The sequence below is a fragment of the Nyctereutes procyonoides genome, unplaced genomic scaffold, assembly GCF_905146905.1.
Source record: "Nyctereutes procyonoides isolate TBG_1078 unplaced genomic scaffold, NYPRO_anot_genome, whole genome shotgun sequence".
In the NCBI taxonomy this organism is placed as follows: domain Eukaryota; kingdom Metazoa; phylum Chordata; class Mammalia; order Carnivora; family Canidae; genus Nyctereutes; species Nyctereutes procyonoides.
This window is the reverse complement of record NW_026575159.1, coordinates 29,950,992-29,974,866: the sequence shown is the minus strand read 5'-3', so window position 1 is coordinate 29,974,866 and position 23,875 is coordinate 29,950,992. Positions and strand designations below refer to the sequence as shown.

Below are 23,875 nucleotides of genomic sequence, written 5' to 3'. Positions count from 1 at the left end.
GCGTCAGGCCCCTGTTAACATGTGGACGGTGTTCAGTTCCCAGCACCCGGCAGCTGCGTCCCTGGAGCTCGGGAGAGCGGGGATGCCTCTCTGGACCTCTCCCATCACCGCCTGCCCCAGGCTGCAGGCTCTGCGGGTCTGGTCAGGAACTTGCCACCTCCCATTTGCCATCTCTGTGACCTCAGGTACATTATTTTTGCTACCTATGGATTTAACCCCTCTTAGGGCTGCTGATGGCAGCCAGGTGGCCTGTGCTGGGCACAATCCCTGGTGATGCTCTGATTGGATTGTGCTGGGCTTTGATATTTAGAATCCAGTGTATCTTTTCTCTTCAATTAAAAATAAGAAGGAAAGGGGGTGCCTGGGTGGCTCAGTCAGTTGTGCATCTGACTCTTGATTTCAGCTTGGGTTGTGATCTCAGGCAGCGGGGGGGGGGGGGGGGGGGATCCAGCTCTGCGTTGGGCTCCAAGCTCAGCAGGGAGTCTGCTGGAGAGTCTCCCCCACACACACACTTCTCTTCCCCTCTGTAAAGTAAATGAATCTTTAGAAAATAATAGTAATAATAATAAGGGAGGGTTTTTCTTCATTGTAATTGATCTGTGAGGGCTTAAGGAGAAAATTACATTCTTTGGGTGTGATCCAGATGTCAGTGTTCATGCCATTTTCTGGTGGCTTAAGGCCCCTCCTCGGTCAGGAGGGATGTCTCCTCAAGGTTGACTGCTTCCTTTCTCTTGGGTTGTACTTCATTATCAAACTGAATAGGCTGGTCTAGTCAAGCAGACGCCCATGTGATGCAGCACATAAATTTAGAATACCAGTGTTATAACTATCAATTATCTCCCAATGAAAGTTCAATTTAATTATATGTGGATAGTCCTCCTAAATCCGACTCCTTGATTTGTATTTAAATGTCATCATTATGACTTCCCTGGTGAGGTTATCAGCTGTTCAAAGACTGAATCATATGATATTTTAAAAATCACCGCTTTTATATAGACTCTTCAAAAATCACAGCACCTTTTTCTAGTGCCAACTCTTGACTATCATTGTCACATTTGGCCATAAAATTAAACATGAAAATTGGCATTCAGTAGTAGTATTAATTTTATTTAACTCCAACTCATCGAAGATGATCAGAATGGAGTAGTGGTAGGTGCTGTCTGGCGGGCAGGCCAGGGAGTACTCCCCGGATGCTGCAGGGAGACTCACGAGTGCATTTGAATGGAGAGTCTCTGCCATTCCATAGGAGGCTGGAGGTGATTTCTGTGGCTGTGCAGGTCCTTGGGCTCTTCGTCTGGGACTTGGGATTAAAGCGCCATGGCAACATCTGCTATTTATCCAGGGCTGCTTGCGTCCTGGGCGCTGGGCTGACCACTTTGTGTCTACCATCTTATTTAATCACACAAAACCTTCACAAGGTGGAGTTTGGCCCCAGTCTGAGAGGAGAATCTGAGCTGCAGTGTTCTGCACACCATGCGAGACCTGGTGAGGTGGAATTATGTTCCAGGAGGAAATGTGCCATGAGTGTTTGTGCAGTTGGGCAAGCCTTGTGCAGGGCTGATGTTAGGATGTCGTGATCTAAGATCTGAAGGAGTGTTGTCCTGGCAGATGCGTGTGGGGCCTGGGTCTCTCCCCACATCTGTGATTCAAGCCTGATCCCTTCAATGAGTTCAGGTGAACCCTGGCAAAATGCCAAGCACACTTACACCTGCCATTAGACTTCCTCATTGAGTGACCAGTGAGCCAGTGGGCATTCTCCCCACTCGAGGAGACGAGGTTAGGTTTAGAGAGGGTGAGGGGTCCATGGAAGATACCCAGACCACTAAGAAGACCCTGGCATAGAGCTGGCCGCCTAGCCCTAGAGATTGCCCACTGGGTCAACCAATGGCTGGACAAGAGAAAGGTCCTTCCACCCTCTGCCCATTTACTGAACATTTTTAATTGAAGTATAATTGGCATATATTAAGCTAGCTTTAGGTGTACAACACAGTGAGTACACACAGAGCGTAATGAAAAAAATTTTAAGTAAGTGGAAACAAACAACAAAAACAACAGAGCCATCGTAGCAGAAAGGCATGTGAAGGATGATTTCTGTGCTGACAAGAGCCTCCAGTGAAGGCCGTGCCTCTGCCACCGCCCGCTGGGCTCCAGGGGCCCCACAGAGAGCAGGTGCGCTCACCTCGGGTTCTGTGCCCAGAACCTACTCTCCTGTCATTTTCTTTATCACTTCTGAAGATCATGTTTTCCAGTTTTGCTTCTGATTTGCCTGAGGACCAGCCATGTTTTTGAATTATTTTTTGGATACTTTCTTTGTGGAGGTTTGTACAAATACGCTCTGATTTGTGTGGCCTCACCCCAGATAAAAAGGATGCACGTGGTTTTGAGCTTAAACCCGAGTGAGGAGGGCTGTGCCCGGCAAGTCATCCTCAACAGGCTCCTGGGAGTCCCGTGGCTCTCATGATTCCTTAGGGTTTTGTTGCTTCCTTGTTAGGAAGAGTGCTTGCTCACTGAGGGCGTAGATGTGAAGTCGTCCAGGGCGTGAAGCTGATCCCTGCTGTTGCTGATGGTGGCCCCGTGCCTGCATGAGAACGTGGGAGCCCTCAGCCATCCCTCTAGGTACCACCAACTGCGTTTCCAGGTCGTGCTCTGAACCCAGGGCTATCTCTCCTCTGCCTGCAGCCACCTTGGTGCTTCCGTGCACATCTCCCCAGTTGCTCCCATCCTAAGAGCTGTCCCCCATCTACATGGCTTCCTGATGAGAGCAACAGCCTAAAGCCATGATGGCTGAAGCCAGTTACATAGCTGGACTCAGAGCAAGGGCACCTGCCCGGACACCGAGGCAGAGGGTCCCCTCTGATGGTGCTGGGTCTCCGTGCTGCTTCACATAACGCAGCAGGTCTCGGCAGGCAGAGAGTTCATGCATCAAGACTCAGCTCTAGGAGAACAGGTTACCAGCCACATGTTGTCTTCCCCGTCCTAGAAGGGAGGATGATGGAGGGGATGGTGATGCCTACGGGCTGTACTCTGAGACCACATAGAGATGTCAAGGCCAGTGGTGCTCCCTGTGGCTTGGGGAAATAACTCTTGGCCCCGGACTTGGAATTCTGGCTCTAGGATTTTGAGCTGGGTGACCCCAGTGGGTTACTCAGCTTCTTGTACCTCAGCATTACCATCTGTGGGACAGGAGCGATGCTGCCTTCAGGACGCTCACCAGCATTGCATGTCACAGGCAATTTTTGGAGGGGTATTTTGCTCACATGGCAGCGGGCTTGGCTGTCCTTGGGTCTGCGTCCCATACCAGCTCTGCACACAGCATGAGCAAAAGATGACTTCCCTTTAGATGGTCTCTCTGAGCAAGAGGGAGCCAGATGAAGCCGAAAACAAAACAGTAGCGCTGGGTCTGCGTGGCAGGTTCCTGATGTGGGGCAGTGGCTGAAGCTCACAGAGCTCATCACGTGTGTAAGAGAGCGAACCACGCTCATCCTTAGGCTTGCTGTAAGATCAGATGAATGTTTGTATGAAGTTCTTAGCACCAGGCGTGGCGCATAGCAAGCGTCCATTACGTGTTGTGTTTCCTTCCCCTTCCGTTCTGCGGGCACACCTGACTATAATTTCATTGAGGGATAGGGTCCCTATGGAAGTGATAGGGTCTGATGCTTACGTGATCAGAAATTGTTCAAAAAAGCCCTTCAGAAAATCACATAAATCTCACCCCAGCGGCCAGAGTGTCCAGTGTGTGTCCCGACCCTGAGGATGCGGAGTCCCGGGTGGTTTCTTTCCTTCCGTGTTCAACAGGAAGAGCCTGGTCTCTGGAGTGTTTCCAAACCAGTTTCAAAGATGAAGGTTATTAGTTGTTTTTGGGTTATCTATCAAGTGATGAACTGAATTTGGCCTTTTTAGTGAAACCTAGGGAACATTCTGACCTTTTGCTTGAAGAGAGCACTCGTTTGCTTCAGCCCCCTTTGAGCGGGGGCGTGGGCAGAGCCGTGGCTGAGTGGGAAATCCGACGCCCTCTTGCACACACAGACGCCTCGCAGGGGAAGCAAAGTATGTACCAAAAATGGCTAATGAAGCTTCTGAAAGAATGTTCAATCTCAGGAGCGATTCCGACCTGCCAATTAAAACATCAGTGAGGTAGCATTTTGCCTCTGAAAATCCATCACGGCCGGTCTTGGCAGGGGCGCAGGGCATGGGCATCACCCTCCTGCCCGGGGCACGCGCCTCGGTGAGAGCCTCTCTGAGAAGGAGCTCGTGCTCCACCCACCGGCCTTGACCTTTCCCCGCCCTGGACTCAGTCCCTGCTCTTGGACATGGGCTCCACACACAGCACAAGTGCAGACGGGAAATTGAAGCACAAAGATGTTTAGGATTTTTGTCAGGAGTAATTTTTTTTATAGATTTATTTTTTATTGGTGTTCAATTTGCCAACATATAGAATAACACCCAATGCTCATCCCATCAAGTGCCCCCCTCAGTGCCCGTCACCCAGTCACCCCCACCCCCCACCCACCTCCCCTTCCACCACCCCTAGTTCGTTTCCCACAGTTAGGAGTCTCTCATGTTCTGTCTTCCTCCCTGATATTTCCCACTCCTTTTTTCTCCTTTCCCCTTTATTCCCTTTCACTATTTTTTATATTCCCCAAATGAATGAGACCATATAATGTTTGTCCTTCTCCGATTGACTTACTTCACTCAGCATAATACCCTCTAGTTCCATCCACGTTGAAGCAAATGGTGGGTATTTGTCGTTTCTAATGGCTGAGTAATATTCCATTGTATACATAGACCACAGCTTCTTTATCCATTCATCTTTCGATGGACACCGAGGCTCCTCCCACAGTGTGGCTATTGTGGACATTGCTGCTGTGAACATTGGGGTGCAGGTGTCCCGGCGTTTCATTGCATCTGTATCTTTGCACTGCTGGGGATTTACCCCAAAGATACAGATGTAATTTTTTAAAAATTGGAAAATACCTGAGAGTCTGAAAGTAGGGAGATTGTTAAGTAAGCGTGGCATGGCCGCGTGGCAGGACATCCTGCAGACTGATTTTTGGTGATGTGAAAGTGGTCAGAGTGCACTGAAAGTAAAACAAGGTGTAGCGTAGTGTAAGCATATATTTACGTGTGTGCACATGAATAAAGCGAGGCATATGGTCGCTTACAGATATATATACTCATATAAACTACATTTAAATACAAATACTTAGAAAAAGATTCTAGAAGTAAGGTATCACAATTAGAGTGTAGGACTGAATCCTATTTTTCTTTTTTATGCTTTTTTGCTATTTTCCCACCTTTTTCAGGAAGCCTGTCTACTTTTTGAGTCAGAAAGGAGAGCCACTGTAGCTTTCAGACAGAGTTCTTGCTACGAAATGCCATGTGTTCTCTGCTGACACATGAGGCTCTCATTCTTCAGGGCAGCGGAGCTCCGATCACCTCCCCGTGAAGGCCCTGTGTTTATTGGCCGCTCAGGAGCTTCCTTCAGCTGCCAGGGTTCTCAGGATCTCCCCGTGGGGGTTCAGCCTTCTACACATACCCCCTGCACTGAACAGCAGTCCCTCCTGCTTGTTCCAGGGAATGGCCCCAAAGGCCCCTTAGAGCATGTGGGGCTTGGCTGAAGGTTTGGGCCGAGGCAGTCTGGGATGATGCAGCACGTCCGCTCCAATCCTCTGACTCACTCTGTGTTTCGGTCGGAGCCAGAATTTTGGGCGCCTCGCTGGAAGCAACCTCCTCCCTCTCATTTCATCCATCCATGTGCCACACCTTTACCAAGTACCTCCTGTATGCTCGCTTCTGTGCCAAGAAGCAGGGTTTCAAACAGCAGTGAGATAGCCTCTGCCGACATGAGGGTCACGGTGGGGAGTGGAGGCCGCTGTGAGCAGCCGATCAGAGCACCCGTGTGCTGTGGGCTGTCCTCAGGCCAGGGCCCATAGGGTCAGGGGGTGCAGTGGAACAAGGACCAGGTACAGAGGTGAGGCAGCTGCGAGATGGGGGCAGAGGTGAGCATTGGCCTCCAGGTCACTTGTTCGTTTGTTCAGGGAGTTGTTGGCTGCATTGCTGTGGCCTGCCAGGCGTTATCCAGGCCCAGGAAGCCGTGGTGCAGCCACGCACACCTCCACCCCCAGGGAGCTCCATTTTAGTAGAATCCAGACACTGAAGCCCACAAACAGGTGTATACGATACATACCATGGCAGAGATTCATGGTGTTACGGAGCTGGGGTGAGGAGAAGCAGGGGGACCTTCCTAAAGCTCCAGCCTCCAGAATGGAGCCTCAGGGGAGCAGTGGGCGCTAAGGCTAAGGCAGGAAGAGCCTGGTGTGTTCTGGAAGCTGCCGGAAGGTGGAGAGGGCTGGATACAGCCAGCGGGCAGGGAGGCTTCGTAGAGGATGTGATAGTTGAGCAGGAACCTCAAGGGGAGGGTGTCACATACAAGGTTCTGGGTGCGGGGGCCGGGAGGGGACGGGTGGGAGCGAGACATGCGGCCAAGGGTGAAGCAGGAGGTGACAGGACGGGCGCTGCTGAGAGGGCATTTGGGGTCCCCAGGGTTAAATGACTCTAGTCCACTCCCTTTTCTGCTTTGTGTCCTGTCTGCCTCATCCTGGTCCAGAAATGTCATTTTCTCTGAGGGTGGGTGAGTCTTCTCTGAGGTTGGGATCTCTGGCTGTGTCTCCAGCTCTAGACTGTGTGTTGAACCAGCTCCGAGGCCAGTGCTGCCCTGGGAGTCTATTATTTCCTCTTCTTGGAGTGAACCCGTTATGAATTACTGACAATGATTCATTATACGGCCTCACGCTGGCACGTGCAGCTTCTCCAACAGCCAGCAGAAGACACTGCCCTGCTGATTAATTCTCTGCTATTTCCCCCTTCTCTTAGAATGGCCATCCAAGTGGACAAGTTCAACTTTGAGAGTTTCCCAGAATCCCCTGGGGAGAAGGGACAGTTTGCAAATCCGCAGCAGCTGGAGGAAGAGAGGCAGGAAGCCCGCGGCCTGGAGATCGACAGCAAGCTGGACGTCCACTGGAGAATCATATCCTTTTCGTGGCGGCCACCCTGGCCCTTGGTGCACCCTGCGCAGGGCTTCAGCCCACTGATGGGGGCCCCAGGGGGCTTCACCACCTGGCGGGTGGACAGCCCACGGCATATGGGGTGTTAGGCTCACAGAGCCTCAGAAAGGTCTTGCCAGGGAGACAGGGACCACGGCCATCCTCTCCTAGCCCCTTCCCCCTCCCGGGGCTTCAGCAACCAGGTATGGATTCAGGGTGAGGAAAGGCTGCCTCCCTGAAGTGTCTTGGATCACAGGCTTCTAGCCAGCGTCGAGGTTTATGTTCGTGGCACATCCTCATGCCTGCCTGTCCTCCCCAGGCATGAGGAACGTCCCAGACTCACCAGCTCAGCACGGGGCATGGCTGTCCGGGAAGCCGAAATCAGATTGCACAGCTTACGGAGGCATGAAGATGCCATTCTGAACGGGCCAAGGGTGTTTAGGGCAGGGGAGTGCTATGCGAGAGCGCCCTGGTGGGACCGGCCCCGCTCTGGGCTTGACGTCATGCCAGAGAGTCCCAAGTGCTTGCACGTGTTTGCGCAACTGTCTCACAGAGCACCTGCTCTGGCTCGGGCATTCAGCAAGGCACCGAGAGTCTGAGCTGGAAGGAGGGGGCCTCCACGGGGCTTCACAGCCTCCTGGGGGGTGGCTGTGCCAGCTGAGGGTTCAGTGCATCCTGTTGAGTCCGTGAGGTTCAGAGGAGGAAGCTGTGGGTGCAGGGCAGTCAGGGAAGGCTTCACTGAAGGGGTGACATCAGAGGGGCTTTCTTTCTGGGGTGGGGGATGCCCCAGAGGCCCCAGGGTGTAAGAGGATGGCTCACTCGGAACATTCCCCAGGAAGAGGCAGCTCAGATGTGGATGTTTCAGGCACCTTGACAGGTGGATTCTGTAGGGTGGTCGACGTGTGCTGTGTGGTCTCAGGTCATTCTAGACCTTGTCCCTGGATTCTGGAAAGATCTTCAGTCTGCAGGTGGCAGTATCCAGGAGTTGGAGGCATGTTCCTTAGTGCACACTCAAGAGAATCTGGGGCTGGTGGATCCCTCCATCCCCAAGGAGCTGGGACAAAATAAGCGTTTCTCACATGACTAGGAGGCTTTGGGAACCAGACGCTAAGGACCAAGTGTGGGGGACTCCACGCCACAGCAGTGTATTGTGAAGTTAAGGCAGAGGGACATGAAGGGGAGGGATGGCTGGGGTCCTCCCTCTCCCCGTCCTCCCCACCCCAGAGCTCCGCACAGGCTCATTCCTGCTGGTGGAATGAGCAGACTGATGGAGCCCAGAAGGAAGCGGCGTTCACGCTGCGCACCAGGCCCACCAGCTCCTTCACTCCTCCCGCCCCTGACTGGTGCTGTGGCTCCACTGGGAAGAGGTGAGCTGAGTGCCCTGTGAGCCCAGCCAGGGAGTGGTGAGGCCGGCTGCCCGGGTGGAGCTGCGGGCACAGCCCCGTTCTCAGCCCTGTCCTCAGGGAAGATGGAGGAAAGGACCTGTGTCCTGTAGGGGGGCAGCAGAAGGCACATGGCTCTCCTGTCCTGGTGTCTGTGGTCACGATGCTGAAGCTAGGGGTGAAGGGACTTGGGATGGAGAGGTTCTGCAAACCCGGGATGTGCAAGTCTCCATGTGAGGTAGGAGATGCCCTGCTCCCGAGCCTCAGGGCCGTTGCTTCCCACGGGGGGCTTTGTGCAGAGCAGAGCCAGGAGGCCTGGTTGTGAATGAGTCTGCCTCAGCCCCGTGGAGGACGGGGCCCAGCAGGAAGGCATCTGTTCCCCTGAGGGGGTCTCATAAAAACAGGAAGCCTCAAAGTGGAGGGTTTGCGCCCCTGCTGCCCCAGTGCCCCACCCACGGCAGCACCTCCTGAAGTCACACCTGCCACTTCCCGGGTGCCTCCCCTGGCCTGGCTCAGCTCATTCACCACAGTCTTACCGACTCCCTGGATGCCTCTGCCTCCCCGTCTCAGAGATGAGAGGACAACTGCCTCTCGGGGCCACCTGGGTGAAGCAGGGCGCGGGCACCCAGCCGAAGCCCGTTAGCTGTGCTCCGGGCCGGCAGCCCTAGGCTGCCGTGTGCTGCCTGCTAACTGGCTGATGCTGACCACCACGGTGTTTACGCTCTCAGAAAACAGTGGCCGAAAACGTGCCAAAAGTATCTTTGGGTTTCTCCTAGCTTTGCCTCCTTTAAGAGGTTGGCATCCCCGTGTTTTGTATTTGGCTTCATAATTCATGCAACAAATATTTACTAAAGTCTATCATGTGCCAGGCACATCTGTCTCCTAGATGTACTGATTGGAGGTTTTTGAGAGACTGTCTCTATAGGCGGATTCGATTAAAGAGAAAGAACATTCAGGGCATCTCTCTCTCTCTCTCTCTCTCTCATCTGGCAATGACATCTGGCATGGGATGAATAGCAGACTTTCACTATTATAAACCTGGATTCAAGCAGATGGAAAGACCAAAGACTGAATTGGCTAATAATTTTATCATGCATTTTGGTAATATTTTCTCAATATTTAGACTTTATTCAAAAATTTGAGCCTAATTTGACACTCATCTACAGTAGTAAAAATGGTCCATATGTGGCAAGTAAGGCTGGACAGACGTCTTTTGGTGGAAATTGTGGGTCTTGCAATAGACACAGGCACCCCTGTCCACATCATGTCTGCAGGGGCCAGATAAGCAGTCAGGAGATGCCAGGACTTCCAGCCCCACTGTTTGACTGGTTAATGAGCTGGTCATTCTGTTGTGCTCGTGCTGGGCCCTGGAGATGCCTGCAGTCTGGGGGGAGGAGCAGACACAGAGGTGGGCACCTGCAGTGCAGCCTGGGAGGGCTGAGGCAGGAGCCTTTCTGCTGGCACATTCCAGAGCCTGAACGTAGCAGGGACCTGCATAGACCCCTGTGACTGGGGACCTAGCATGCAGACCGGAGAGGTGGCCGGATCGAGGGGCCTCTTGGCCTGTGCTGGTAGTTGGGCCTCCCTCCTTACTTCCCTCCCCGCCATACTCAAAAATCTGTATGAAGCTCTTTCTCCTACATTACCTCTTCCTTCATGGCAGCTTGAGCCTGGTTGTATTTATAGGGACTTTCCCTCTTTGTCGTGAGGAACCAGCTCATGTGTAACAACTGTGCAGTTTCTTGGGTTGGGAGAGTCACCTGCACAGGTGGCATATGGCCTGAGAGCTGGGCACGTGTGACGTGTGACCGACATTGATGCTGCTGGGATGAACACACCCTTGCTTTCCGCTGCCTGGCACAGTGTCCTTTCCACCTTCCTAGCTGCCAGCTACCATGATCAGATGGTCTTTACTGAACTTGGGAAACCTTAATACAGCCGACTTTGTTGGTAGCAGGTAATAATAACCTTCCACACGTACTCCAGAAAGTGCCTATGTTTGGCTTTAGGACGGGACCAAGGATGCTGCACTGCGGGGCCTGAGCCTGGGGTCAGAAGGCCCAGCTCTCTGCCGCTTCCAACGTCCCTGTGGGGAGGCTGTGGCCTGAGGGGCCCGCGTCCTCATCTGTTCAGCCAAACTGTTCCAGTTTGCTGCTAGGGTTAGTTCCAATAATCCTCTTTGCCCTTTTGATCACCTACCAGGTATCAACTAGAATATTCGCGTTTTTCTTATCCCAAATTTGCTAAATAGATACACTCGGTTTTGAAAAATTACGTACATTTTGGAAGTTAAATAACTCACCTGAGGTAACATCCAGGATCCTAAAACTTGTGTTCTTTTCATACTGACTACTTGGAGTGAATCCCATGGCCCAGGTGTAATCCTAGCTCCTGACCCTAGTAGGTGTCTGCAACGTGAGCCCCCATTGCTGCTGTGAGACCCCGTGCTGCCCCTGTGACCCGGCCTCAGGGGAGGCTCGTCCCGCACAGAGGCAGTGGGCCAGCCTCCCCCGTGTCTTCTCTTCCACCTCCAATTGGACCTGCCACAAACGGTCCAGGATTGTAATTCTAAGAACCCCTCTAAGTAGCTGGTTCTGAGGTGGTTCAGATGGACCATGTCTGCTTCCACTTTCCATTTGTCATGTAGGAGAGGAGACCCCACCAGTGTCTGATCAAGTCTCCCTCGTCCTTGACGGCTGAGCTCACTCGTCCTGTTGCACAAGGAGCCCGTTCTGTGGCTGACCTCTGCCTCTCCCTTCTGGCCCGGCCGGATCTGCCCCTTCCCTTGGACTCCTGCAGCACTCCGTGCCTTGCTCTGGTTGTTACAGCCCTTACCAACTCCAGGAAAGCTCATTTCTTTCCCAAGTTCACTGTCCACTTCCAGGCTGCACTGTTCTTGAAGAAGCCATGCTGTGTCCTACTCCTTTCGCAGCTACTTATGGATGACCTCCTGTGTGCTGGGCTTGTGCTAGGCACCAGGGACCTCCGAGGTGAACAAAATCAGGTGTGGACCCTGCCCTGATAGAGCGTGTTCTTTTCCTGGCACCAGTGCCATGTGGAATCCCCAGCGTGTAGGTATTAAAGCCATTTGGTGAATGCATAGCTTCCATCTCCTCGATGGAGCAGACTGAAACGTTAACAGCTTACGTGCCCTATGCTGAGTGCTCTGGTGAATATGTGAAAGGAGCCTTAATGAACAAGATTAGCCGTATTGGAAGCCTGGCTCCTTTTCCAGAGGGCAGCCATGCACAGACGATCTGTGGTGGAAACAGATGAAGGATAAGCGTGGAACAAGCTCAGTGTCATCTCACGTTCTCATTTTCATTGTTTTTGTTGCAAATCTCCCTCCAAAGAGCATTTCAGGGGTTGGTGAGATACTTGCTGACATATCAGAATCCAACCCCGTATAGGTTTCTTGGCAAGAGCTGGGTGCACAGTTCAGCTGATCCCCATAAAGGCGAACGACTCAGACCATCTGGGCAGCGTCTCCACCAGGTGGTCTGATAAGCACGTGTCTCTTCTGTTCTGTCTGGAGACCATTTGTAACCATCTGGCTGCTTTGAGGGCTGAGTAGAGGCTCCAGGAGTCCAACTGCAGCCCAGGTTTTAGATACCTAAGGACTGACATCCCAGAGCAGGTGACGGAATATCTTTGCAGCATGCAGCATGCAGAGGTCATTTAAATGCAAGTGATTGGACAGTGGAAGGACATGGAGCAGGGTAGTTGTTCTGGGTGCAGGGCTGTGCTTCCGGGAGCACTGTGTATTGCTGAGCGGTGTCTGTGTTTGGCCTTGCAAACACCAGTCATCCTCTGTGAACCCAAGAAGCTCCACGGCTATGACATTTGTCACTGGTTTTTGCTGGAGTTTCACAATCACAAGCCTATGACACTATAGGCACAATGTCCTCAGTTTGGTCTGTCCTGACTGGGGCAGCTGGCCCGGGACACTGCTATACCTCACTTCTCAATTTTCTAGATTGCTTTCTTCCCAGGGAGGAGAATGTGCCTTCAGCCGACCCCTCCTCTCTTTCAAGGCAGGGACAGAGATTAAGCTGTGTGTGTGTAGTGGATTGCCTTAGCTCACCCTTGACCCTTCCTAACTGGCTTGTGGTTTATTCTCAGGGATGCTGCTTAATGGAGCCATGTCTTCCTGTCCCCTGGAAAAACAAACTCTTAAAACAAGATCCCTTTAAAACACAGTACACTATGTTTTTCTAGTAGTCATGTTAGGAGAAACGGTTTAATCTAAATGAATTTAATACAAACAGCTCCTGTCATCAGTACGGCTGATTCCTTGATCATCTTAAGTGAAATGCAGAGTTGCATTTTGTGTCTGCCTTTAGGGAGTTTAGCTTCTAGAGCTGTTGGTAATCACTTGGCTCAGAGGACTTTCATCTCACAGTGGAGCAACATTGCCAGCCAAAGAGAAGTGTGGTACCTGACCACCGATGCCGTGCGGTTGCCCTGGCTCTTTGGCCTGTGGTGTGCGGAGGGAGTAAGGTAAAAAGGACAGAGATTTGGTTGCTGTCTCCCCCAGGTCCAGCCATAGTAGCCATGCACATCTTAAAACTACTTTGAAAGGAATCAGGGTTTGGCATCCAGCATAGATTGCAGGCTTGGCTCCTGAGAGTGGGGAAGGGCTTCCCTAGCATGCAGAGCACTGTTTCAGACCTGTGCGTGAGAATGTGTAGTGTCTGCGTGTGTATGCGCTGTGGGTGTGTGTGTGATGTGGGGGGTGGGGGGATTGTGCAGTGTGTGCATGTGGCATGGTGTGCGTATGAGCATCACACAAATGGGTATGCGCAGCCTGTGTGATTGGTATACCTCCTGTGTGCTTTTGATGTGACAATGACTGTGCATGTGCATATCCACATAAGAGATTCAGGAGATTACCGCTAACGCCCATCTGGCAACTATTAAGCGCCAGGTACTGTTCTGAGTGATTTATGTGGATTGGCTCACTTAATTTTCACAAAAAACCCTAGGAAGTAGTTTTATGCACATTCCACAAATGAGGAAACTGAGACCCAGTGAGATTCTCTGACCTGTCTGAGGTCACCAGCCAGTGAGTGGCAGAGCTGGGATTGGCACCCAGCTGTCTGGCTTAGGAGTTGGTGCACATGGCTCTGTGCTGGGGACAGCAGAGGAGCATCTGGTCTCTGCCAAGGCCTCTGTGTTACCCCCATTTCCCAGAGAAAGCTGAATGAGGTTGCAGCATTCCTCGGGCACTCTGCTGGTTGGGGCTGCCCCATCCCCCCGCAGGATGTTCCCTGTTTCTCCTGCTCCTCCCTCAGCCCAACAGGATGTGCAGAGGTGAGCTATTGCAGACTGTCCCTTGGCAGCTCACTGTGCTGTGTGGCATTTTCTGTCCAGTTGGGTCTCTGACCCCAGGGAGCTGAGCCCAGATGCAGGCACCCCTCCCGAGATGAGAGCAGCCCACATCAGCATTCTCAAAGTTCACGGCACAGATCGGAAAACACAGTCACGGGAAAGAGGCTCATTAATCAGTTAAAGCAGTCTTTCCATTAGTATAATTTCTATTTATGACAATCTGCTAATTTATTGGAGCTGAAGTGGGGCTGGGTTAAGTCCCTGCACCTGTATTTCCTCCATATCTGGTACGTGGTGTGCAAACAGCCCATCTTCCTGGGGGGGACGCCCGAGGTGCAGCCCCGCCCCCTTGAGGACACTCACCTAGCGGCCAGCCTAGAAGCCACTGTCCACTGCTCTCATGTGATGGCTTTCCAGCTCTCTCAGTTGCTGTGGATAATGACCAAGGGTTCAAATTATGGTGCTGCTTTCTCCTGTGAGCTGTGAGGCTTACAGAACCCAGGCCTGTGGGCTCAGAGGAGAGGCTGGTTACCCCCTGGGCTACAGGTTCACCCAGGGAAGAGTTGTTTGAGCAATTGTTTTCTTTTTCTTAAAATATAAGACGAGTTCGTGGTAAACTTCAGTCACGTGAATAAAGACAAGGTCTCACAAATAGCTCCGTGTCTTCAAATTGCAATATGTTACCAAATATTTCACTGCTGATGGTCTAGTGGAAGATGGGCAGGAGGGTATTTTATTAGCTTTCTGCATTTTTCCATGCACCTAGCTGTTTTTTCAAAGATTTGGAAGCAAACATTCATGGTTCCCAAGATGCATAGAATATTAACTGAGTGTACATGAGAATGTTGTAAATAAAAAGGCTGTGCACAAATAGTAAGTTTAATTAGTAATGTTGAATAATAAGATATAGCTCTTGCATAAAAGACGGGTCTCCTTAAAAGTAGGAAGGCTCTCCTCTTTATTGGCCTTTCATCCCTAGTAGCTAGTACAATACACATAGTAGGTGTTCACAGATACTCGGTATGAGTCAAGATCACACACTGGGAAGGGGATGCACACAGGGAAAGATGCCTGTGGCCAATGCAGGATAGACACAGTGCAAGGTGCAGCCATCACAGCCAGGGGAGCAGGAAGGGGGGGCACCCCTTTTCCACAGACATACAGGTAAGAAGGGGGAGTGTGAGGTTCACATTCGGTTCTTCGACTCCCAAGTGCACTGCTCAGAGGTCTCATTGACCTGACATTGTTTTAAGGGCTGTGGGTCCTTATGAGATGATCTGTAGGTAACTAACACATAATACATGCTCAGGAAAGAGCAGCACCTGCCCTGAGCCAGGCACAGTGGTTGTGACCAGGGACTTCACTTATTCTCCTGGGGCTAACACCCATAAGCAGTGCACTGAATTCAGCTAAATAGTTGGGAAGGCATGGCTGCTCTTTGTCCTTGCTGCTTTGGAGAGGGGAGAGCAGAAAAAGTTCACACTGAGCAAGGTCCAGTCCTGGACCGCAGGCCTCATGGCTCACCACCTCCAAGGATTTGTGACCAGTAGGAGGAGTGAGAAAACGACAGTGACTCCGGATAACTCAGCTGTGTCTCTGAGGTAGGAGTGGCAAGCATGGAGGCCCATAAAGAGAATTTGTCATTCCTTTCTGGGGAGTTAGATGCTGCCTAGGGGAGTCCCCAGAGGTAGAATGAGAGTTGTGCTAACCTGAGCTGGGAGCTTGTATTCTCTTTTGGTTTAGGCACATGGATTCATCATTGCATGTGTTGTGGCCCAGGAGACCTGCAAAACCTGGGTGCCCACCAATAGGAGTTCCACAGCCCTATTGCAGAGTTACCGTCCCTTTCCTCGTGAGGGACAGGAGCAGAATCTCGGGACAGTGACCTACTGACTGCTTGGAGGTGCGATTGCTGTGTCCCTGGTGACTAGAAAGGGTTGTAAAGGGAGAGAGCTTTTTCAGCACCACGGAGAGTTCCCACCAGGTTTTCCCCTGGGGCTGCAGGGAGGGGGCTGGTGCAGCTCCAAGCTAGGTGGCCAGCGGGTCCCCCCTGGGGCTGTAGGGAGGTGGCTGGTGCAGCTCCAAGCTCGGTGCCCAGCGGGTCCCCCCTGGGGCTGCAGGGAGGGGGCTGGTGCAGCTCCAAGCTGGGTGCCCGGCATGTCCCCCCTGGGGCTGCAGGGAGGGGGCTGGTGCAGCTCCAAGCTGGGTGCCCGGCAGGTTCCCCCCTGGGGCTGCAGGGAGGTGTCTGGTCCAGCTCCAAGCTGGGTGCCCGGCATGTCTCCCCTGGGGCTGCAGGGAGGTGTCTTGTCCAGCTCCAAGCTGGGTGCCAGGCTGACCCCACCACCACCTACCTGCAGCTTCAAGGCCGTGGCTTGACCCGGGCCCTGTGCACAGAAAAATCCTTGCCTGTCAGGTGGAGGTCATGGGTCCATGCCCAGATGTCCTATGAAGAATTGATACGTTTACAGCAAACTGTCAGAAAGTTGGTCCAGAACATGGGCTTCAGGGTCATGGATGTGTCAGCTTGCTTATTCTCACCATGTGCCCAAGTTCAAAAAAAAAAATTGAATAGAAATCACAGTCCCTACCTTATACCCATCAGGTTCTAAAGTCTTAATTTAAACATAATATTAAATTGAAAAGATATATATTATGCACTTGCTAAAGAGCCTCTCTGGGAAGCCCTTTGGAAATGTTCTAATAGAAGCAATGATGGGGATTATAGCCTCCATTATCATTTATCAATCTCTTGCCCCAAATGCCAAGGTCTGTGTATTTAAGAAATAGTAGCCGCTGCCACCTCCGCCTTCATTATGGGATGTTGCAGTCTTGCCTGTAATAACGAGAGATGAGGGCAGCTGCCCAACCGACTGGTCAGCCGGCTTTGCATTTGTGTGTTTAGGCTCAGACACCAGACTGTTTTTTGGTGGCTTATGGGGCTGAAAGGGAAGGGGTGTGCATGCAGGTAATTAGCTTTATTAGCTCAGCTGTATAATTTTATGGCTCACGTCCGAAAGCAAATTAATACAGAAATATGCTATTGGAATGGTTTCCAAAGCCCCAGTGCCATTTGGCAACTTTGTAATTACTCACACGCTAACTTGCTCCTCTAATCATTTCAAAGCTCCTCATCCTGGCCACGTTCATTAGGCACTATTTCTATTTTGCAAGCACTGTGGTGCGATCTGCCTCAAATATCTGTTGTGGTGTTTTGTTTTGTTTTTTTTTTTTTTTGTGAGAGGGAGTAATATGCCATGTTCTGAGGTCTTAATTTTACACCCCTGGAGGGAATCAGGAAAAGAAAAAACATGAAGATGTGCATGTTAAACCCAAATCCACCAGCCACCTGCATGTCGAGCTCCTCTGCCTTCTGAGTGGGATGAGGCGCACTGACTTTTTTCAGCCTCAACCTAGGATCTCTGTGCACCCGTACCGTACCATTTCAGGTCTACAGCTGCTCCCAGCGTGGTTTCATAATGTTAGCAGCAGAACTGTATTGTTTACTTTTTTCTAAAGTTTTTATTTGAAATATGTAAAATATGCACATGGTTCACAATTTAAAAAAAACGAGTGTTCCCCTCTTGCCCATCCTCCCCAAATGCCCATTTTTCTTCTTCATTCCTTCTACGTATTTCAGAATTTCTCTCTGAAACTAAATGAACAGATAGACTTTTGTTTGTTTTTACACAAAAGTATATGCTGTTTTGCATCTTTTTTTTTTTCACCAAACTGTACGCCTAAGAAAACTGCATATTCATAGCGAACTTTCTCCAGTAGCAGAGTGTGAATCTTATGCCTTTATTCCCATAGCTTTGCCATCAGGGGGTTTCAAACTTTCAGACTTTTGCCAATCTGGTAGCGATATTCTTGAGCACATCATCTTTCCTTTCTGGAGCTGCCATGCCATGGGGAAGCACTAGCATGCCGGAGTTGGAAGGAGCTCCAGAGGAGTCCCTGCACTGTCCTCCCAGCTTCTGGTTCCTCATCTGCATGGTGCCAACTGCAGCATCCTGCTGGTTGAAGGGAACATGTAAAGTGCTCACCACAGAGCCCGTCCCAACAGGAGTGTCCCCGACATTCATACCCTTCTGTGTCCCCCTCTCCAGGACTCGGTTATAGGTCTTTAAGTCTGAGACTTAGAATTCCTCTGGGAGCATTTCCTATATTGGGACTTGGTCACCACTCTGAGAGTGAATTTCTGTGAGTCATGGCCCATTAGATCCTAGATGAAACCCAAACCAAAAAAAAAAAAAAAAAAAAAGCAAAGCTGGCTCCTTTTGCTGGCACTGCACATGCAATCCCACTTCCTCTCCATCTCTTTGATTATAGTAAATCACAGAGTGCTTTGCAGGGACCTGGTCATGAGCTAAGGAGGAGGGCTTGATGTCTTCCTTATGAAAGAGAAAGCAGCTCTTCACATGGTAGCCACAGAGAGAAGGGAAATGTAACTGCTTTTCTCCACTGCCCAGCCAGTCCCTGGGCTCTGGTCCTTCATCAGACTCTGCAGAGGGTGAGATGGATGGCGCTGGGGCCATGGTAGCAGGGAGATGCTGACCTGAGTTGGTGGCAGAGTGGGGGCTTGGGACCGATTCAGTGCGAGTGATGGCTCCCAGGAAGGACACACTCCTCATGATCGCCAAGTAACCTGCATAATGGTCTGTGCTCTCATTGGGGGCTAGCATTGGCCCATTCCTGGGTTACTCCCCTTGGGAGGGAGATGACCCCTTACCCTGCCCCCACCATGGATCTTGTTGGTTTAGGGACTGGAAAAGTGGAGTCCCAGCATGGGACTGATAGATGCCTTCCCCTTTTAGAGACCCACCCCAAGTGAGAGGCCATTGCCTAAAATTTCTAAGTACTCCTGGAAAAGATGCCTCCTTGTGTTTGCCCCTGAGGGTGTCCTGGTGGGTGGTGCTACTATGGCTGGTCAAGTAACGAGGATGGACTCAAACCAGCCCTGTGGTGGCTGTGGTCAGGCTTGCAGTGCTGAGTGGTGGCCACAGAGGAGTCCACGGAACTGGGCCAGTGTTGCCTGGGAGTGTGTTTGCGTCCAGCCTGAGCCTCCTGGGCAGGGAGGTGGGCTCATTTTAGCCAAGAAACCCAGCCATACTCCGTGTCAGTACCTGTGCTGCTGGGTAATGGGCCAGGCCTCATGGCCATCTGTCACTCACAGCAAGGACATTGCCCACCTTCCTGAGGCTCTCTGTCCTCACACCTGTGGCTGGCTCTGTGCCGAGGGCTCCACCAGTCACCCTGTGGTGATGCCAACGCAATCCCATCGGAGGGTCCTACTTTCCTTGCTCTAGCAGTGAGTGTTGTGGGCAACCCGTACCAGTGAAGTCCGTCTCCGATGAAAACCACCCATTTCCACATGCCTGAAGTCATGTAACTGTGCACACATGCTTTCACTCAACATTTATCAAGCTACCACTGAGGCCCAGGCATCGTGCAAGACCCTGGCACTGGAAAGATGAAAAAGATACTCATGATGCAGCCAGGAAGATAGATATTGAGGCATTGATCATTGATCGCTGTAATACTGTAATCCTTGCAGTACAGTCATAAAGAGCCTTGTCGAGATACCATGTGAGTGTGTGTCTATGTGGGGGGTGCTCCACTTAGGGGCTTTGCCCTTGGTTCAAAAGTAGGAGTCAGCAGGTGGAAGAGGAGGGAAGAAGAAATATGGAGCCTGGGAAGGGGAGAGCAGCCTTGTGATTATGTCCCATGGATCTCCCCGTGAGGGGTCTGGGTCAAGGCACCTAGGAACCCGTGGGTGGTGGAGGTGTCCTCCCTCCTGTCTCCCACCACAGGGCACTAGGTGTGCGCGAGGTGGTGAGGACACAGATCAGAGGTGTGTGGTCCTCATGGATGGGTAATGTGGGCTTCCCACGTTCAATAGGAGAGGGACCTCGATGGGGCTGGAGGAGCACAGATGGGGGGAGCAGGTCACCTACTCCTCCGGACCACAGGTTCTTTGAGGGCAACACCTGGGCCTATTTCTCCGCAACTCTACAGAGCCTGTGGAGCGGATACATCTGCAGAGCCTCACCACCCTATCTTTGTCCTCAGCCATCTAGCAGGGGGCTGGTAATGACTCGGGGTATGGAGAAGGCACCAGCATAGAGCCCTCCTGCTGGTGGATACCTGGGTCTCAGGGCTCGTGGAGAGCCTGTGCCACAGCCCATATCACAGTGGAGGGAGGCCCCCACCCACCCACTGCGGTGCGTGCCTGCGCTGGAGGAGGGCTTCATGCAGCTCCGTTGCATGAATGGGAGAGTGACTTCGGAGCAGATGTGGCCTGTGCAGCCTTTAGGAAGTCCTGGAATGGAGCATTTTTGGAACATACTGTTCTGTTTGCTGGTAATTAAATAGAACGTGGGTGTCTGTGCGTGGGTTGCGATGCGATTTCTGGCAGCGTGGTGTGAGCTAACACCGGGAGGCACGCAGTTACCCCAGTGCAGGCAGATCCAGACCCTCACCTGTGCTACGTCTCCTGTGTGTCCGCTCTTGGTGTTGCTTTCCTGCAGATCTCTGCCCCGTGGATTCTCGCAGGGAAAGCATCCGGGGAGAAACAGCACTGTCTCCTTCAGCTGTTTTGGGGAGAGGCAGCTGGAATGTTAGGACTGTCTCGGTTGCTTTTTTAGAAGCTGGCAGAGCTTTCCTTTGGGTGCCTGGTTTCTCCCCGTGAGAGCTCTGGCCTGAGGGGTAATTTCTGTCGGTGTTCCTTTGGCAATGCCAAGAGGGTCCAAAGCCAGCCAGGGTTTTGTGGGGTGAGTCCTGGGGGGAGTGGGACACCACATGTGCATTTGTGATTGTATACATGTGTGCCACTCCCACTGGTGTGTGTACGGGCCCATACACAGAACTTGACCTTTTGGATCTTAACGTTGTTGTCTGCTGTCTAATTTAGAGGCTTTTAGCGGTGAGTGAGAACCCAGACTCTGGAGTCAGACTGTCTGGGCACTAATCGTGGCTGTGTGGCCTTGAGCAAGTGGCCTAACCTCTCTGTGCCTCCATTGCTTTCTCTGCAAAATTGGCAGAGTATTTAGTGTATGATGGGATTTGGGTCACTTAGATAATGTCAGGTGCTCAGGCCAGGCTTCCCCCAGAAAGTGAGCTTGGCTATTAGGGTCTGTGCACGCTCACACCCATGCAAACCCATAGGGTTAGGATGGGGTCTGAATGTTTGGCCTAAAAGCCCAGCAGAGTGCTCCCCTCTTTCTCCAAGAAAGCTCTGCACCTTCCCCTGGTGAGATTGTCTTCCTGTCCCGTTCCTTACCTTAAGAAGTAATTTAATACAGAGTGTCATATGTTAAAATTAGAATATTCAGATTTGTGGATTGCAAGGAAGAAAAAACAACCTTTCAGTCGTTATCCGTGGAAATTAAACACCGTACGGTGTTGTGTTCATAAACATGGAGACTTTCCCAGCCAATAAATTCTTTTTTTTTTTAGTTTTTTTTTTCAATAAATTCTTAATACTAAGCAATTCCTCTTGAGAAAATTAAATTTCTGAGAATTGAGAGTGGGCTGCCATTTACATTGGAGTGTGGCGGTCTGCACAGGTCATGTTACCTGGGCGCTGGAGTTGAGAAGCCCGTTTTCTTCGGCTGCTGTGCAAGCAGGCGGTCCAACCAGCGGGCTGACCTCCTCTTCCTCCTGGGGAGCCTGGAGCCAGTCACAGACACTCCCCACGCGGACCTAAATGCCCAGATCTGGGGACAACAAGCTTCTAGGAGTTCAGGGTCCTTAATGGAGACAAGCTCTCCCCATTGCAGGGGGAACAGGCCCAGTTGGCTTTGGGCCACTCCCGGTGCTGAGCAGGTGCCCAGAGCCTGAGGCAGGCTCGGAGGAGGAAGCTGGAGGGGGGAGACGGCAGGAGGCTGTGGGCAGAGAGGGTCCCCCGTCCTGGAGCTTGGCTCGGCCACAATTAGCCTCCACGTGAGGCACGGGCCAGCCCCCGTGTCAGCCTCGCTGTCTGTGTCAGCCCCCTGGGCTCCCGGCCGCAGGGGTGGGAGTGCCGAATGCGGGGTCCCCAGGCCTGCATGCCTGCCCAGGCCCGTCCATGACGTACCTGTAGGGAGTAACTGCCCCCAATCCTGACACGGTCACCCCTGAGATCCTGCACATCCCCGATGCTGGGTTCCTACTGAGCAGGTTCCTCGTGAGGAGTGTCAGATGTGGCTCGTCAAAGGTGACAGAGCTGAGCATTGCTGTCCCCTGCGGGGCCTCGGCTGCCATCGGGGGATGGAAACCAGCAGGATCCTCCGCTGCTGGCCTGCGCACCCCACCCCCTGTGCCAAGAAGTGGGTGCCCCTCCCCTCCATGTGGCCTGCGGAGGGGAAGGATACGGAGCTGTGGTGACGCACCTGGTGGGCAGGGCATCTGTGGGGTTGGCAGGAAAGATGCCTCCTTTCAGGGGGCAGGGCCAGCGGGGCCTTCGGTCAAGTGTGGGCCCCACAGTTCACTTGTTCTGTGGACTCGGTCTGCCCTTCTGGTGGGTGGAAACAGCTGCCCCTGCTGTCGGAACATGGGAGGCGGGGGCCCAGACAGGTCACCGCGCTGGTGGGAGGACGGGGAGGCGGGGGCCCTGACAGGTCACCGTGCTGGTGGGAGCCCCTTGCTGTGCAGCCAGCCCTGCTCTCTTTGGTTCGCCGGATGCTCAAGGACCGTGTGGTGCCTCGCGGTGCCCCTGCACCCCCAGCCTCGGCCCTGGTCTGCTCTGCCTGCAGGGCCTCGTCCCGCAGCTGTCCTCCCTTCGTCCCCGTGCCGTCGAGAAGCTTACATCTTCTCAAGTTCAGGCTCACGTCTGGTTTCAGTGCCCTCCCTGAGTCTCCATCTCCGTCTGGGTCGGACATGCTCTGTGTTTGTTGAATGCGATCAACTTGCTGAAGGCAGAAAAAAGCGGGTTTTCTCCTCATTTCCCTAATCAGGGAAGAATGTCAGGGACTAAATTCTTTCCATTTGATTACAACTTAGATTCTGTGGCTTTAGTTGACGTAGGAAAAGGGAAAGAGGCTTGCAGATCTGTTTCTGAGAGCCACATTGGCTGTTTAATATTAGTGCCCAGGACACATCTGTTTTCAGCATTTCTAAACCTAATTTCCTCATCCGCTCAGACGTGCCGAGAGACTGTGACTTCCTCCATTGTAAACTCGCCTAAATGAGCCCATTTGTCACAATATGTGTAATTACATCAAGATGTATAACACGACAGACATGAAACCAGCACACAGCCGACGCGCGTCCAGAAATGCACTTGGTTACATTGAACGATGAGCCATCCGCCGGCTTTATTAAGGAGACACAACTTTCCACTTCCTGTATCCCCCCCACCCCCACCCAGCAAGAATAGCTGTGGGATTAAAATTATCCCCATGCGTTTCCCTTCTTTGTACGACAGTTACTTGATTTACCTGATTTGGGTTGAGGGAGGAGAGCCACTTGATCTATTTCTGTGCGTGTTTTCCACACTCAGATCATTCCCGGTGGTTGGTTGGACATCATTTGAGAGGAGGGAGACCTAGATGTGCTGTGGGAGGTTTCCCGTCCGGGACTGTATAGAAACTTCCAGAACTCTTCCTCCTGTCCCTGGGTCTCCGCAGGAGCCGTGTTTTCCTTGACTGGCACTCACCCCTCCCTGAAGCGCAGAGGCGAGGCGAGCATAGAAGGACTCCTGAACCAGCTCGTCCTGGAGCACCTGCAGCTGGCTCCTCTGCAGTGGGGTGAGTACCGCCCGGCACCCATGGGTGAACACGCGGCGTTTCTGCGCGGGCATCTTTTCCCGCGGGTGAGGTCGTGCCGGCCAGCTGGCCGTGGCAGGTCAAGCCACGGAAGTCACAGGGCCTGAGCTTGGCCCTCCAGGCATGTCCTGGCAGCACACACTTGTGAAAGGGTCAGCGCCCTCAGCATCCGCACACATGGCAACTGGTGTCGAGACCCCTCTAGTCCCAGCTGCTGCAACGTGGGGCATCCTCTGCAGCGGCACTTGGCCTTTTCCACGTGGGCACGTCTTCAGTCTGTGTGTGGTTGAGTGGTGGAAGGGATTCACGTGCTACCCTCTTGCTCTTACTCCTCCCTGGATGAGCTTTGACAGCTTTTCACAGGGTCAGTACAGAA

General features: G+C 52.3%; 1 protein-coding gene across 1 annotated transcript in view; it reads left to right on the top strand.

Moving 5' to 3' along the window:
* TRAPPC9 (trafficking protein particle complex subunit 9) overlaps positions 1-23,875 on the top strand; it is a 542,263-nt gene that overhangs the window by 408,567 nt on the left and 109,821 nt on the right. Inside the window, exons 22-23 of the mRNA XM_055314325.1 lie at positions 6,874-7,027; positions 23,391-23,481. Of these exons, the coding sequence (XP_055170300.1) occupies positions 6,874-7,027; positions 23,391-23,481 (245 nt within the window). The remainder of the gene's footprint in view (positions 1-6,873; positions 7,028-23,390; positions 23,482-23,875) is intronic.